The sequence below is a fragment of the Eumetopias jubatus genome, unplaced genomic scaffold (assembly GCF_037043125.1).
Source record: "Eumetopias jubatus isolate StellerSeaLion01/CBP00866 unplaced genomic scaffold, mEumJub1_p1.0 scaffold_14, whole genome shotgun sequence".
Lineage (NCBI taxonomy): Eukaryota > Metazoa > Chordata > Mammalia > Carnivora > Otariidae > Eumetopias > Eumetopias jubatus.
The window spans coordinates 103,178,125-103,193,358 of NW_028274820.1; the positions used below are offsets into that span (position 1 = coordinate 103,178,125).

A 15,234-nucleotide genomic window follows, 5' to 3' on the forward strand; every position below is an offset into this window, starting at 1 on the left:
CTCAATCCTAAGACTCCAGGATCATGACCTGAGCTGAAGGCAGTCGCTTAACCAACTGAGCCACCCAGGCGCCCGAGTATCTTTTTTAAAAATAGATTTTATTTATTTATTTGAGAGAGAGCACCAGAAGGGTGCGGGGGGGGGGGGGGAGAGGGAGAAGCAGACTCCCCACTGAGCAGGGAGCCTGATGCAGGACTTAATCCCAGGATTCTGGGATCATGACCTGAGCCCATGGCAGGCGCTTAACTGACTGAGCCACCCAGGTGCCCCCTAAGAGTATCTCTTATGTTTTTACTTTCTCGTTTTATATAGGAATTTAATTATTGGGCAATATTAACCATTACATGTAAAAAGAATATTAATTCGATTGTCTTTTACTTTTCAGATATCCAAAATAGTAATAAAGAAAAAAAATTATACAATTCAGTCCTTGCCCACCCTTGCAAAAAACAGAAAAACAAAACCAACCCCCCCCCCGACAAAGCAATCAACCCCCCAACGAACAAAAACCAAAACCAAAAACCAAACAAGCTGGCAGAATCACAAAAATCATAGTGTTAGATAAAAGGCCTTATGTGGTTCTCAAACTATGCTATTTTTTTTTTTTATAAAGATTTTATTTATTTGACATAGAGAGACACAGCGAGAGAGGGAACACAAGCAGGGGGAACGGGAGAGGGAGAAGCCGTCTTCCCACCGAGCAGGGAGCCCGATGCGGGAATCGATCCCAGGACCCTGAGATCATGACCTGAGCCGAAGGCAGACGCTTAACAACTGAGCCACCCAGGCGTCCCTCAAACTATGCTCTTATAAAACAGTTGGACCAGGGAGTTCTCCCACTAAAGTTAGCCAGCAGCAGTCTTTTTGTAACTGGCAGAAAAATATCAAAACTGGATTTCTCCAATTTTAAGTTTTACTTCTTTAAAACCACAGAGTACATACGGTTCTTGTGAAAAAAATTAGGGGGTAACTGCATGAGGTTGCACTCCCATGGACAGGCCTGGAAGATAAGCTCTGTGGCACTGGACCATTCATGGGTCCACGTGGTCACAACACTGCAACACGCCCATAATGTCATTAAAGATCATAAATTTAGGGGCACCTGGGTGGCTCAGTTGGTTGGGCAACTGCCTTCGGCTCAGATCATGATCCTGGGGTCCTGGGATCGAGCCCCGCATTGGGCTCCCTACTCAGCAAGGAGCCTGCTTCTCCCTCTCCCACTCCCCCTGGTTGTGTTCCCTCTCATGCTGTCTCTCTCTATTAAATAAAATCTTAAAAAAAAAAGATCATAAATTTAGTGACTGTATATACACTGACATGACATGCCCATTATATATATACTTGTAAAATTCAACTACCAGCACCACCACCCCTCTACACATACACAGAAATATACAGCTCCAATGACCGACATAAGGATTTCTGGCACTTACCATGGGTGACTTATAGTATCTATGTAGTATATTTATGAAATCTGTAATTGTTAGCATTCCTGGAACAAAGAATTATATGTTAAATATAAAACCATGAAAAATTTCACAGGATAAGCAAACCTGGAATATTTTCTAGAAAAGCTTCTGAAACATACTTTAAAGGTATCAAGCACAGTTTAATATATTATATTATTTAGGACTATTAGTCTGTGAACTATCTACAACAAACTAAGATAAATTTAGCTTAAATTAAACCTGACAATAAGTACAATGGAATCAACCACAGTATTTGGCAATTCAGTGATAGAAAACTTACTGATAATATAAAACCTCACAAAAGACTTGCAGCTACATGTAAATAATTTAAAATACTTGACAATAAGGTAAGGTATTCCAAAAACTTTACACATAGGACACTTCCGGGGGCACTTGGATTGTTTCCTGAGAAGCATTCTACAAACAGTAGTTCTTTAAGTATTGATTTAGCGCCTACTTATCAAGTGCCTACTATGGGCCAGATTCCAGGGCTACAGAGATGAACAAGATATGAAACTTCTTTGAGGAAACGGTCACCTAAAGCAGGAGGCAGACAAACTGGTAATTTTAAATCAATGTAATGCGTACTAGGAGAGCCAACATCCGCCGTCTACTATGATCTGTACAATGAGAAATTCTGGAGTTCAGATACTGAGTTACAGGATGTTTCCGATAGGACAGCAATGATTTAGCGCAGGCATCGATCGCGTCTACGTCGCTTCATTTGCCTGGTCCACAGAAGCAGGAGCTGCCCACATACACGCGAGCAAAGGCAACCCACGGTCAGGGGTCTGAGCACAGTGTCCCCTGTGCACCCTGTTCCCTGGCCTTACAGCAACTGGCAAAGGCACAGAAGCTCCTTCAGGGAGCCAGAAAGGTACTGAATCAAAAGAAACTGGATAAATAAATAAATATGAAAAAGAAACTCTGTGGGAGAACCTCAGTGTTTTGAATTTGCTAGCGGCCCCACCTGACCCAGACGTAAAAGCCAGAAGTCCTTTAGCCTGGCAGTATGTTTTTGAGGCTGAGTTCTAAACTAGCACCTATTAGGATACCTTGGGCTTTCTGCTTTTAGGTTCCCATTTCAGATTTCTTCCCAGGCCCACACTGCTTACCTACAAAGCTTTGTTTCTTACTCTCCCACAGTGGCGCTGCTCGAACACCATTGGCTACTAAGGCAAAGAAAGCCTTTTTCACCTAAAGACAAACAGGAGAAACAAAAACATACTTTAAAGTCCATACATCAGGGGGAAAAAGACCTTCAATCAAAATATCCAACCAGATCTTACCAGTTATTTTCAATGTTAAGTTTTATAAGTTTGAGAGCCTAAAAAGAGCTGAATTTATTAACATTGGCAAAAATACTTTTGTATTATATTTAAAGACTGGAGATTTTTTGAAGCTGAAACAATGCAATTCACTTCAAAAAATTTTTCATTGTATCTAAAGACTTTGTACACAGAGACTTTATACAGTTAAAACTGTATAAAAGAATTAAACTTCAGTTTAATTTCTCCTGTATGTGGTTATTAGTTCATTTCAAAACACTGAAGTTATATCAAATGACCTGAAATGAAAATCTGTTTCTCATATGTTCAGTAACAAAACAAACCAGCATCCTTTCTCACTTCCTGGAGGCTGAGAAGAGGTATGAGAGATATAATATCCTTGCACTTTGATATCGTCTAGAGACAAATGTTCAGTGTGTGCCGGAGCCTGTTCAGGGTGCACTCACATATGGCGTCTCTGTGAGCCCCAGCGACACAGCCCATCTGGGGCACCGCACCGGGTACAGGAGGCACCGGAGGGGGTGGTGTGTGAAACGCCAAAAGCTCAGTGCTGAAGATGACCCTCTAAATGCCCAGAACAAATAAACACAGGGAAAATGGTTCCCCTTTATTAAGAACTGAAGAAATAGAAGATTAAAGCAATTCTAAAGTATCACTTAGAGCTGCTCAATAGGCCAATATTGTTCGGTTACAGCAGCTAATGCAAATCATTAGAAAAATGTTGGAGCCACAGCGTGTGTCAAGAATCACGAAAGCATTCATACTGTTTGTGCGCTAGCTTTTTCTCTGTTGAATTATTATGTAGTCATCCTAAATTTTAGGAGTAGGAATCAAAGATGTTCAATGTGGCATTATTTCTAATATTGAAACTGGAAAAATATCTGCCCCCAATGAAAGAAAATGCATTAAGTACTGGATTACCAATGGGAAAAAGTATCAAATACTAAAATTAGGAAGACCATGTTGAAGTAAAAGAAAGAAGGTTTATGGCAGTGAAAAACATAGGCTATAAAATTATACATTACAATTATATAAAATATATGTTTAAATGAAAAAGGTCAAAGAGAAGTGAGCAAAAAATTAAATGATATTAAGGAGCTGGGACAGTGATAGTGTGTTTCTTTGAAAAAATTTCAACGTGATATTTTCTTTTTAACTAAGAAAGAAGGTTCTCTCTCCCACTGTATTCCAGACCCCTGCTCACTTAATAATGAAAAGAAATGAGAGAATTACAGGAACCCAGACCTTCCTATCAGACTAGGATTAATCATTCAGCACCTATTTATGCCTTTATCACAACACATTTTGCCCTCGTTTGGCAGGAGTTATGTAGGTGCTCAGTTCACCCACTGAGTGAACTGGGACAACAGTGAGTCCAGGGACGACGGGTGGGTGAGGAAATCTCGTTAATTATTTTCTACACTTGTCCCAGCCTGCTCCAGCACTGTGTCCTGATGATGTACAAGATCATCGGGGACTCCACCTGTCCGCTGAATGAATGGCACAGGACGGGGAAGAGGCATAGAGAAACAGCAACTCGGTGGCATCCATAAACTGGTCAAATATTTTTTGAACCACAACGTCTATCAAGAACCACGAAAACATTCATGCTGCTCATGTAACTAGATGGCACCCAGGGATGGTGGGCCAATTTGTAAGGTCTGCTATTTCTACCTGGATGATGCTCTGGGAACCCTTGACTGTGGTCCCAGAAAATATTATAAAAGAATATGGGGGAGAAGTCACAGAGAAACAGATTTTAAAACACATTAAATATGAACTCAGCTTGTTTTTCTAAACTGGCTGGAGTAGCAAGGGAGTGGGGGGTATCTTGTAACCACAAATTACTTATTGTTTTCCCCCAAAAAACAGATTTAAAATAATTTATCAAGATCATCCATGACACCCTAAGTGACCGCAGCTGTTGAAAACCCATCCCAGAAGGCTGCAAGTCTGCCCAAGATGAAGTCATAACTACAGAAGCTGTACAAAACATACAGACACTGTTCGAGAGCCCAGTGTGTACCACGCAAGCAAGATTCGAGAAGCTACAACTCCCCAGAGCAGCACGTGATTCGAATGCAACAGTCGTTTTGGAACTTTTTGTGGGCATTTTCCAAATCATCTTCAAATAGGTGAATCTCAACAGAAAATTGGAATCTATCAAAAAGAATCAAATACACCCCAGGTGGGTTAAATAGAAACAAAACCACACCTCAGCACTTACCACAGACAAGATGCTAAGAATCAAAGGCCAGGAGAAAATCAGGCTAGAGAAAAAAGACACGAATACACTTTCAAAGAAGCAACAGTCCCACGGACAGCCCAGCAGGGGTCCGTCAGTACATACTCTCAAATACACTGACTGTTCTTCAGAAACACACAAATATGCTGCTTCTCTGGGATCATTTCCCTGACTAATCTGCACCCGAAAAGCTCTTAAACAGCCCTAACGGCTATGAAGTGAGTATTCGAGCCTAACAGCCAGTGTAGACAAGCCACCAACGGAAGGATGCACAGCGCTGATTCCCAGTGTGGCAGGTCCTCCCCGGGGGACACACAGGCCACGAAGGGACGCCAGACGCTGACACGGCGCGCCGGCGTCCGTGAATCCTGATGCAGCCGGTCAGCGGCAGGGTAGAGCGTGAGGAAACCCCCTCAATGAGGCAGCAGTCCAACGGCCAAGAGAATGCTAAGAATTTAACGTGAGAAGAGCCATCAGGGCTGCAAGGGAAGGTAAAACACGCAAACACTAGGAGAATCCTTGGAAGTAAAATACCTCCCGCTTCTTTTCAATGGGTGAATCGCCAGACTCACTAGAAACTTCTGTGGGCTCGGGTCCTTGGCCCGCTCCGAGCCTCGGTGCTCTGAGTTACGACATGGGACTAACAGGTAATGTTCTCCTCGCAGGTGACGATGCGACTAACTGGGCTCGAAGGTGACGATATTCAGCGGGGTGTCAGCGCGAAGAGCCAAAGGCAGTAAACGCTTTCACTCCCTAGAGTGACCCAGCCAGAAGCGGACAGAGATTCGCCGTTCCCACTTCCCCCGCCGGCACGTTGACACGGCCACGCCTCCGGAAGGGACGTCACAACGCCGCGCGCTCCGCAGCCGGCCTGGGGCTTCCGGGCCTGGCCACGCCTCCCCGGCCACGACGGAGCCTCCGAAGCTTGGCTTTCTCCACACCACGTGCCTGGAGTTGAAGAGCAACTGCAAACTATACTTAGAAAATGCTTCACAATGACAGAAGGCACAGGGTGTTACCAATGAACCAATGAACAGGATAGAAAGAAGGCTGGCTCAATCCGGTTCCAATCTGCAGGAAAAAACTCTTGGGGCTTCTTGAGTACCTTTGAAAACTTTGTTTCAACTGATACGCAATTTGCTCAAAGTGTTACCAGTTTTAAAATGTACTTTTTAGTAGGATTTTCAAACAGCCAAATGTGATAATTAGGTAAGGAAAGATGGAAAATAAAATTTTAATATAGAAATGATTTTTTTAAAACCGTAAGCTCTAAGAGATTCTGGCAGTCTAAATGCCAAGTGGAACATCTGTGTTCCAAAAAGTGGGAATCTGGTTCCTCTGACGCGCTTCACTGTTCTCTATACAGTTTTACCCTGATTTTCAGTAATTAAGCTGATCGTGGGGCTTTTAAAATTAACGCTGATGAACAGCTAAAGCTCTTGAAAACTACCTAATTTGGTTTCTTACTAAATTTTTACATCAGAGCTTGTCCGGTGGATTTAACACTACCTGAGGCATCTCCCCTGTCTCTGATAGCTCTCTGCTGCACGAGGAGGCGGCTGGCTTCTTAGGTGAGGTCTCCACGCTCCAGCCCAGCTGACGTGGTGAACTGGTTTGCCCCTTTTTTTTCTGGCACTTCTATGTCACAAAGTTCCTTCTACTTCAAGTGCACTTACCTATTACCATTCTACCTATGAAACCCGGTTGACCTTTAACTTCTAACTCCACAACCGAAGTTACCCACGTCACCCCAGTCAAGGTTGACACTCCCTTCTCTCTACTCCCACAGTACCTCATTCAGCTCCTGTTACTTCTGGAGTTTCCCTCATGTCTCCTTAGGCTTAAAAATGGCAAAGTAAACACATTTCTGACACGTTTTCCTGCTGAAGTTCCCCCCCAAACTACAGGGAATAGAAGCTGGAAATGGGACGAACTAGGAGGTCTGCAGGGCAGCAAGCAGATGGAGGGAGTTTAATGAGTGACAGAGCCTTGCTGGGGAGGGGCAAGGTGGGGAAAGAAGCAGACTGACCTCTCCTTGCGTGTGGAAGACCCAAGACTGGAAGCCCTGGCAGGGGTGGGGACGGGGCCAGAGACAAACAGGAAGCTTGGTTCAGATTGGGGAATGGCCACAGCCGCCTGCCACCACCCGAGGATCATTTTCTGGAGAACCCGCTCTGCAAAGACGATGTACAGATAGATACGAACACCGGGGGCTTCCTATGAAACCAATCAGTAATGCCCGGCAAGAAGCCCACTTGTGCATCCACGCACATTCTTGCTGCACACCCTTCATTCCGAATAGGCAGCCCAGACTCACAGCCCCTTGACAAGACCTGGAGTGCCGAAGCTGCAGACACTCCAGCTGCGGACACATCTTCCCCGGAGGGACACGGAAACAAAACTTCCCAGAGGTAGAACCAAAAGCAGAGAGAGAAAGAGGCAGGATAGAAATATTAAAGGATCACTTCAGGGAGCCCAAGACAAGTTGAAGTCCCAGAGAAAAAAAATGGTAGGAAGAAAATTACTGAAGATGCGACACAAGGAACACAAACCCGAGAGACGCGCACGCCAGGTTCCAAAGGCGCATCGTGGGCCTGGCACGAGGAATACAAAGACCACAATTGAGGCCCGTTAGTCTGAAATTCTGGAGTATCAGATATAAAGAGAAAATCCCAAAAGTTTCAGAGGGGAAAATTCATGTAAAGGTGGAGCATAATTTTAAAAAGTCACAACTGATTTCTCTTTAATACTTGCATCCAGAAGCGGTGGAATGATACTTTCAAATTTCTAAATAAAAATTATTTTCATTATGGGATTCTATACACAGCAGTCTACACAGTGAGTAGGGTAGATACAGATATTTAAAATTTCACGTAATGACCTCCCGTGCATCTGTCCATGGGAAGAGTTAGGGTTGAATGTGTCCCCCAGCATTCATACGTGGGAGCCTTCACTCCCAATATTGATGGTATCTGGGGGTAAGCCTTTTGGAGGTGATTAAGTTTAGATGAGGTCACTCAGGTGGGGCCCTGTGATGGAATTAGTGGCCGAGCTCTGCCCTGTGAGGACAGTGAGAAGGCAGCCATCTGCAAGCCAGGAAGGGAGCCCTCCCGGGGAACTGAATTGACTACCACCTCCACCTTGGACTTACAGCCTCCACAACTGTGAGAAGTCAGTCCCTGCTGTGTAAGCCCCCAGGCTGTGCTGGTGTGTTACGGTAGCCCGGTAGCCCGGTAGCCCAAGTGGGCTAAGACAGAAGCTACGGAAAAATGTGCTCCCCCTGCGAAAGAGGGAATAAATCAAAGAAGCAGAAAGCACATGTTCAACAGACGGGTGTTGCAATGGAGGAGAGGGAGGAGGTATTCCCGGCCTCAGGACACAGTCATGAGCAGGTTGGGGAGTGACAGCCGGAGCAGGAAGACCAAGGACCAAGGATCCAGAAGTAGTGGCTCCAGACGGAGCTGAAAACGTGTCTGACAGGTCTGACCACAGAAGTCAGAAGGTGTACTGAATTGTACAAAGAAAGAAATGTAAATATAACTAGTTTCCACTGGGCTCAGCAGTGAATAAAACTGACACAGTCAAAATAAGGACAGCCAGGAAGGAATTCACCGCCACCTGACACCTGGTTACGGGGGGGCAGGAAGGCCACACGAGGAGCAGGAACCCCCATCTGCTCGACCCGGAAGTAAAACACGTCTAAAGTCCGTGAACTGAGGTAACATGGCAGTCCAGTCTAGGTTTCACAGCTGAACTGGTTGTTTCTGGGCAGCGTGACAAGGGCGTGAGGAATGGGGACAGAGGTTGCTGTGTTTTATTGTAAGCTTCTCATACTACTTGACACCTGGAGCTACTCCTATCTCCTTCCTTGAAAACCCATACACAGGTCCCTAGTGTGCTGCCTGTGGGGGTTAGCAGGCGTCCTCCCTAGTTAGTGCAGGCTTGCTGTGGGCAGGGCCACAGGGTCTTCATCCCCCTACTCTTAGCACAGTGCTTGGCCCCCGGTTTTATTCTTTTCTGGAACACTGATATGCTATCATGTCCCTCGTTCTGTGTACCGTCTACTTATTCACTCACTGGTCCTGAGAATAATTTAGCTTGTTGAGGAATCTTTCTGTTATCCTTAGCTATCCCCCTGCTTTCAAGTCCTCTGTGAAGGACATGATGCCATCAGCAAAGGCAGTACTGAAGTCATTGTCCCAAATGCTGATGAACTGAGAGTAAAAGAATCCTGTTTCTTAGCTTGGGTTCCCCAGAAAGCAGAGGCTGGCTTGCACGTCCTTCACTGGGAACGTGACCCGAGGAGCAGGTGTGGAGGATGGGAGTGAGACGGCCAGCAAGTGAGCCAGCGTGCCAACGGGTGGCTGACATGGCCACAAGTACGGCGGACTGGCTCAGTTCCACTGGGATCTTCTGATCCACTCCGAGGGTGCAAGGTGGGGGCGTTTCTCCACTGGCTTCTATCCTCTGCTGGTTGAGGAGGCTGGAGGTATGCTGGCGGGCCTGGGCTAAGGTGCCACCCCATGGTACCTGAGGCGAGGAGTGGCTGGAGTCACAGGTGACGAAAGAGGATTTTAAAATGGCGCACTAGAGGCATCCAACGTAACCGGAAACCCTCAATTTTCTTGGGAGGTCCGCACGGAGCCGCGGATTCACTCACTGAGCTGACAGCCTGCACTTTGACGTCTCATCCATCAGGGCGCCATGCCAAGCTCTGTCAGCTGTCTAGCTGAAACTGAGCTATGCCTGTCCTGCTTTTACCTCACCTATGGAACTACCCAAAAAAGAAATCGGGCTCGACTTCTGTGACCTGTGTTTGTCAATTCATGGTAGGTTTCTAGAGATTATTTCTTTGACTTTTACTAATAATTCATTCACACATCTTACCTGGGACTGGCACCACATTCCCCACCCACAGGTTTTTTTGTTTTTTTTTTTGAAGCTGTTTTCTTTTCTTTCATCTCTAGCCTGGGGTCCAGAACACTCTTCACAGTTCCTGCGATATCACCAAGCTTGGCAATCTGCTTTCTAAGTCCCTTTATTGCACTACAATGTGATTCATCTGGGTCAGAAAGCAAACTGGTTTAGTGCAGACAGGCACCCTCCCATAATCTCTACACCCAACTCAGGCTTCAGTTTCCTCTAATCGCCATCTATTCCATTTTTTCCATTTTGAAGATCATTTTCCTTGATAAGGAAAAAGCACCAAAAGAGCTGAAGAGTTTTACTTTCTCTTTATCGGCACCTGCAGCACAAATCCTAGGCAATAGGCCTGGCTCTCTCATTCCTTCTTGATTTTTTTGAGGGTGGCGGGGAGGGGTCCGGGGAGAAGGAGAGAGAGACTCTTAGGCTAAACACGCAGCACAGAGCCTGCTGCAGGGCTCGATCTCACGACCATGAGACCATGACCTAAACCTAAATCAAGAGTTGGTCACTTAACCGACTGAGCTGCCCAGGCGCGCCCCCTCCTTCTTACTTTTAAAATAAGCAAGCCCTGCACCCTCTCCACTTGTGGACCTCAATTCGAGTCCCCACTTAAGACCATCCTGGGTGGCCCCTCCTTGTCATGCCCCTCTCTGAGCTTGCTTTAATACTATGCTCTTCCTTCTTTATTTTCTACGTGTTCTAAGAACTTGGGCTTAGCACACAGTCACTTAGTTGGATGCTTGCCTGTTTCCCCCCTTCATTTGCTCTCGGGTCTTATTAAAAGTTATACTGACTGAAATAGTTTGAGCAACAAAATAGTGATGGATCATAACTGAATAGGATACATATGTTCACAAATCTATGCTGACATAAATGATGGGAGAGAAAGGACCATGTCCCTTGCAGAGGCATTCCAACTAACTTACATAGCTACTGTGCTCTCAGGGGGTGGAGCGCAGCCCTGCGCTGCATGCGTGTGCTGTGCCCAGTAACTTCCTAGGAGGACAGCATGGACGTGGAGAAACCTGAGGAAGACCACATCAGCCAGGTGACCCATGTTAAGGTCAACAGTGGTACTAAGTGTATGCACCCTTGGTAGGAGAGGATGAAATAACACCTTATTCTCTGCGGTCTTCCTTCTAAAACGCATAATCCCAATCTGATGGTGAGAAAAACATCAGGTAAATCCCAACAGCGGGGTCTCCTCCAAAAGATCTGCTCAGTGCCCCTTAAAACCGTTAAGGCCACAGGAGCAAGGAAAGTCTGAAACACTGCCACAGCCAAGAGGTGCCTCAGGAGACGTGGTGACCCAATGTCACAGGACAGCCTAGGTGGGATCCTCAGACAGAAAAATGACATTAGGTAAAAAGTCAGGAAATCTGAATGAACTATGGGCTTTAGGTGATAATCCTGTATCAATACTGGTTCGTGAATTGTGACAAGTGTTTTCCACACTGATGACAGATGGCAGGAATGGAGGAACCGGGGCATGGGGTGCCTGGGAAGTCCAGACTCACTTCCCAGTTTTTCCATAAATCTAAAACTACTCTAGAACAAACATTCTATTAAAAATAGTCATACTGCCGTTGTGAGGGAAGGCCTGTGTAGTTCTTGATGCTCCCCACGCCCCCCCAATCTTGGGAAGTTTTATTTAATTTTGAGCCTCTCATCACTCCTGAGGTATCACTGTTTAGAATCTGAAAGCACTAACTCCTATCTTTCTCTGAACTACCAGGCTTCTCTGGAAGGGCTGGGACACATCCTCCTTCTCCACCGGGCCACGTAAGAAGCTGCTGTCTCTTGGCTCCAGGCCTTTCCTGTCTGGCCTGTAACTAACTGTATCTCTAGATCAGCCGTGAATTACTGTCAACTCGATCACGTGGTGACTAACTGCGGTGACTGTTCTCGATGTGGCATCTTGGGGGACCTGCCACAACTGCCCGGACACATACTTTCTCTCCACAGCATCTCTCAAGGAACCCCAGAAGCAGTCTCTGCTTGGACCTGGCACAGGACCCCCTCACCATGTGCCTGGAGGCTGTGCTGCCCTCCTGCTCTCTGCCTTCAAGTGTCTGCAGAGACGCTCATCCTTTAGACCTTCCGCACGCCACCCTGGTCCACGACACTGAGGGTACCGTGCTGACTGGAGCTGACAGGCAAGAAGAAGCAATACTCCAGATGATGCCTCCGTGAGACGTAAGGAAGTCAGAGGGTGAGTTTCCAGGGTGAGGGGAGGCTGGGAGCATTAGCAACAGCCCCTGCAAGGGAAATTCAGGTTGTTGCTCTGCACACACCCTGCAAGCCACACATCGAGGGGGAGGTCTTTTGGAAGCAACACGCACCAAGTGGCTACCCTGACGCATTCGCTGGGTGACCCATGAAAGCTGTTTTCAGAGTGACCAGAGCAAGGGAAGGCTTGGAAGCAAGTCCAGGCTCCTCGTCCACACGGGCCCGTCATCAGCAGCGTCCACACGAGGGATCCCGTACGAAGCCCCACGAAGCACCAGCAGGAGACTCCTAGGGCACACGTCGGGGGCTGAGAAAAGCAGCAGCGAGAACCCACGCCTTCTCCTGTAGGCAGTTACCGTCCTTCCGAGAAACAGTTCCCGGCTTGCTACTGGGCCTGGCAGAGACAGAGCGAACCATGAGACGCCGAGCGGCCATGCGGCCTGAGCTCCCACCATGAACTGGGGGGGGGGGGGGGTCCTCTGACCGTCGAGCAGCACAGCCAGTGGTCAGCAAGTGGCAACAGTGCGTCAGGCACGGGGCTGCCTCCCCTTGTTCCTACCGCGCCCATGGTCTGGGGGTGCTCCCCACGAACAGCTGCCGACAAGGAGAAAACTGGCTTGCTTTACTGACACTTCTCGTGGCAGGCCAGCCCCAGGACCACATGGGGGCAGGACCGCAGGCTGCGCGTTTGCTTTCCACTCGGTCGGGATGGAGAGATGGACGCTGGTCCTCAGTGAATTTCGGTATGAAATGGGAATTTTGCCAAACCCAACCATGGAGAGTCGAGCCAGCCTCTCAGAGCAGAGCTGGAGGCTGAAACTGTCCGAGACTGTTCTTTCCCCTCGTCTGGGGGAGCCTTTCATTCACTCTTCTCCATGAGTCTGTGCTTGTCTCCCAGGTCTGGGTGCATCTAGGAGTTAGGACTCTGATACTTGTACCCTCAGAATAATGTGGTCATAATACTTTTCTTCTGCAACTTGCTTTTTTACTTAAAAACATATTCTTTTTTTTTTTTTTTAAAGATTTTATTTATTTATTTGACAGAGGGAGAGAGACAGCGAGAGAGGGAATCACAAGCAGGGGAGTGGGTGGGAGAGGGAGAAGCAGACTCCCCACCGAGCAGGGAGCCCAAGGCGGGGCTCGATCCCAGGACCCCGGGATCATGACCTGAGCCGAAGGCAGACGCTTAACGACTGAGCCTCCCAGGCGCCCCAGAAACATATTCTTGACAAACACTTCTTCCATTCTTCTTAATGGCGACATGGTATTATTCCATGAGATACCTACACCAGGATTTATTGAACCAATCTCTTAGGATATGTGGGTTGTTTCTGGTACTCTGCCATCGCTGTGCGGCGTTCTCTACGTGCTTTCTTTGCTCTCGAGATGTATCGACGACTACTACTGCAGTCTGCGTCTAGAAAATACTCTACTCATACCTTTCAAATGCAGGTTTAACTTTGCTCCACCCACGACAACCCCCAAACCCCCTACCTCCCTGGTAACAAAGTTTAGCTCCTTCAAAGCCAAGAGCCTCCCAGGATTCATGACTGCCAGGGGATGATGCACACACAGCTCATATTAACTCAGGAAGTGACATTACTGGATCAAGGACCTCTGACAATCCACAAACATAGCACATTTTTCATGTATCACCCAACTTTGGCTAAATTTTAAATTTGGAAGAAAGTCAATTCCGTGGCAAGGGACAAGCTGAGTAGGAGTGAAAGCAGACACAGGTCTTACCAGCCATCACTGACTTGGCTGTTGGTGGGAAACTGAGGGTCAGGAGACCCGGGTCTTGAAAAAGTGATGAGCCTTCCGGGGAATGGGAGCGAAGGTGAGAGGGGTTGACCGAGTAGTTCTTTACTTTGGGAATTGAGAACTTCTACCTATTTTACTATGAAATCTATGGTTACAGTTGTAAACACCAGATTTCCCGAAGTTGCTGTCTGTCACGTTCACCATGCAGTAGCGTCCTGGATGCTTTCCTGTCCTCATTGGGTCAAAGAATCGGAGAATCTTAGGGGCTGAGGAGAAACCATGAAGGTTACCTGGCCTGAAGTGGATCTACCTAAGTCACAGAATATAAGGTCAATTTACAAAAATCAGTTGTATTTCTGTATGATGACAAAAAAACAGCTGGCAAATGAAACAAGAACAATTCCTGAGAGTCCTGTGTAGTTGGCACCGATTGCAGGCAAAGTGGCCCTGAGAGCCCAGGTGTCCTCTGCAGAGCCACAGGGACAAGCTGCTGGGGAGACCGCAGCCCAGGCTGGGGGAGGGGTGAGGACAGGCCCCGGAGCGAAGGGCAGAGCTGGCCGAGTCTGGGCACCTCTCTCCCAGGACAGCCCTGGACGAACGGAGAGGCGGGGCTGAGCTCACAAGGGCACCTTCCCCCGCCACGTCCTGCCGAGGGGCCAGCTGAGGCCAACCTGGCAGGGCTCCTGCTTCTCCGGGTTCTCCCCCAGTCCTTCAGGGCGTCTCCTGGGAGCACACCCTAATAAAGCACCGACTGCCCATGAATTCCTGGCTCAGTGGCTGCTTCTGGAAGCACAAGTGAAGCCACTCCTTTGTAAAGATTTATGTACAACCACAGATACTAGATCCCTACGTGTGCATATTTATTACGTTGGATGGAACCTGATCGTTGCAGTGAATGGATCATTTAGGACTTTTCATATATGATTGTACATCATATGGGTATAAAATGAGCTGCAATAAGCACAATTTTAATACCAAAATGATAAGGTTCAATTTTTTCTGCTCAAAGAGATCAATAAAGTTCTTTCTCAAGAGATCAAATATTTTAGTAATTTTTTTCTTTTTAAACAGTGCTATTTAAAATTAATTTATTACATATTCTACTAAATAACTAAGAGAAAAAAAGACCAGGGTATACTGAGGGAGGTGGTACAGGTTAATGGTCAATAGCTCAGGCTCTAACATACGGGGCAAACCCCATCACTCACTAGCTCTGTGGACTAAGTTACTAAATTCTAGAATTTGTGGACTGAACTTTGTGATTTAAGTTCCCTGACCCTAGAATGATTTTCCTTATCTGGAGAAAGAGGAC

General features: G+C 46.9%; 1 protein-coding gene across 4 annotated transcripts in view; it reads right to left on the reverse strand.

Moving 5' to 3' along the window:
- The window catches only part of PRKAG2 (protein kinase AMP-activated non-catalytic subunit gamma 2), a 254,073-nt gene that overhangs the window by 23,531 nt on the left and 215,308 nt on the right, over nt 1-15,234 (reverse strand). For all 4 annotated transcript variants that reach the window (XM_088018514.1, XM_088018513.1, XM_028089209.2 and 1 more), the window contains exons 7-8: nt 2,585-2,666; nt 1,434-1,492 (exon numbers count right to left, since the gene is read on the reverse strand). In XM_088018514.1, the coding sequence (XP_087874640.1) occupies nt 1,434-1,492; nt 2,585-2,666 (141 nt within the window). The remainder of the gene's footprint in view (nt 1-1,433; nt 1,493-2,584; nt 2,667-15,234) is intronic.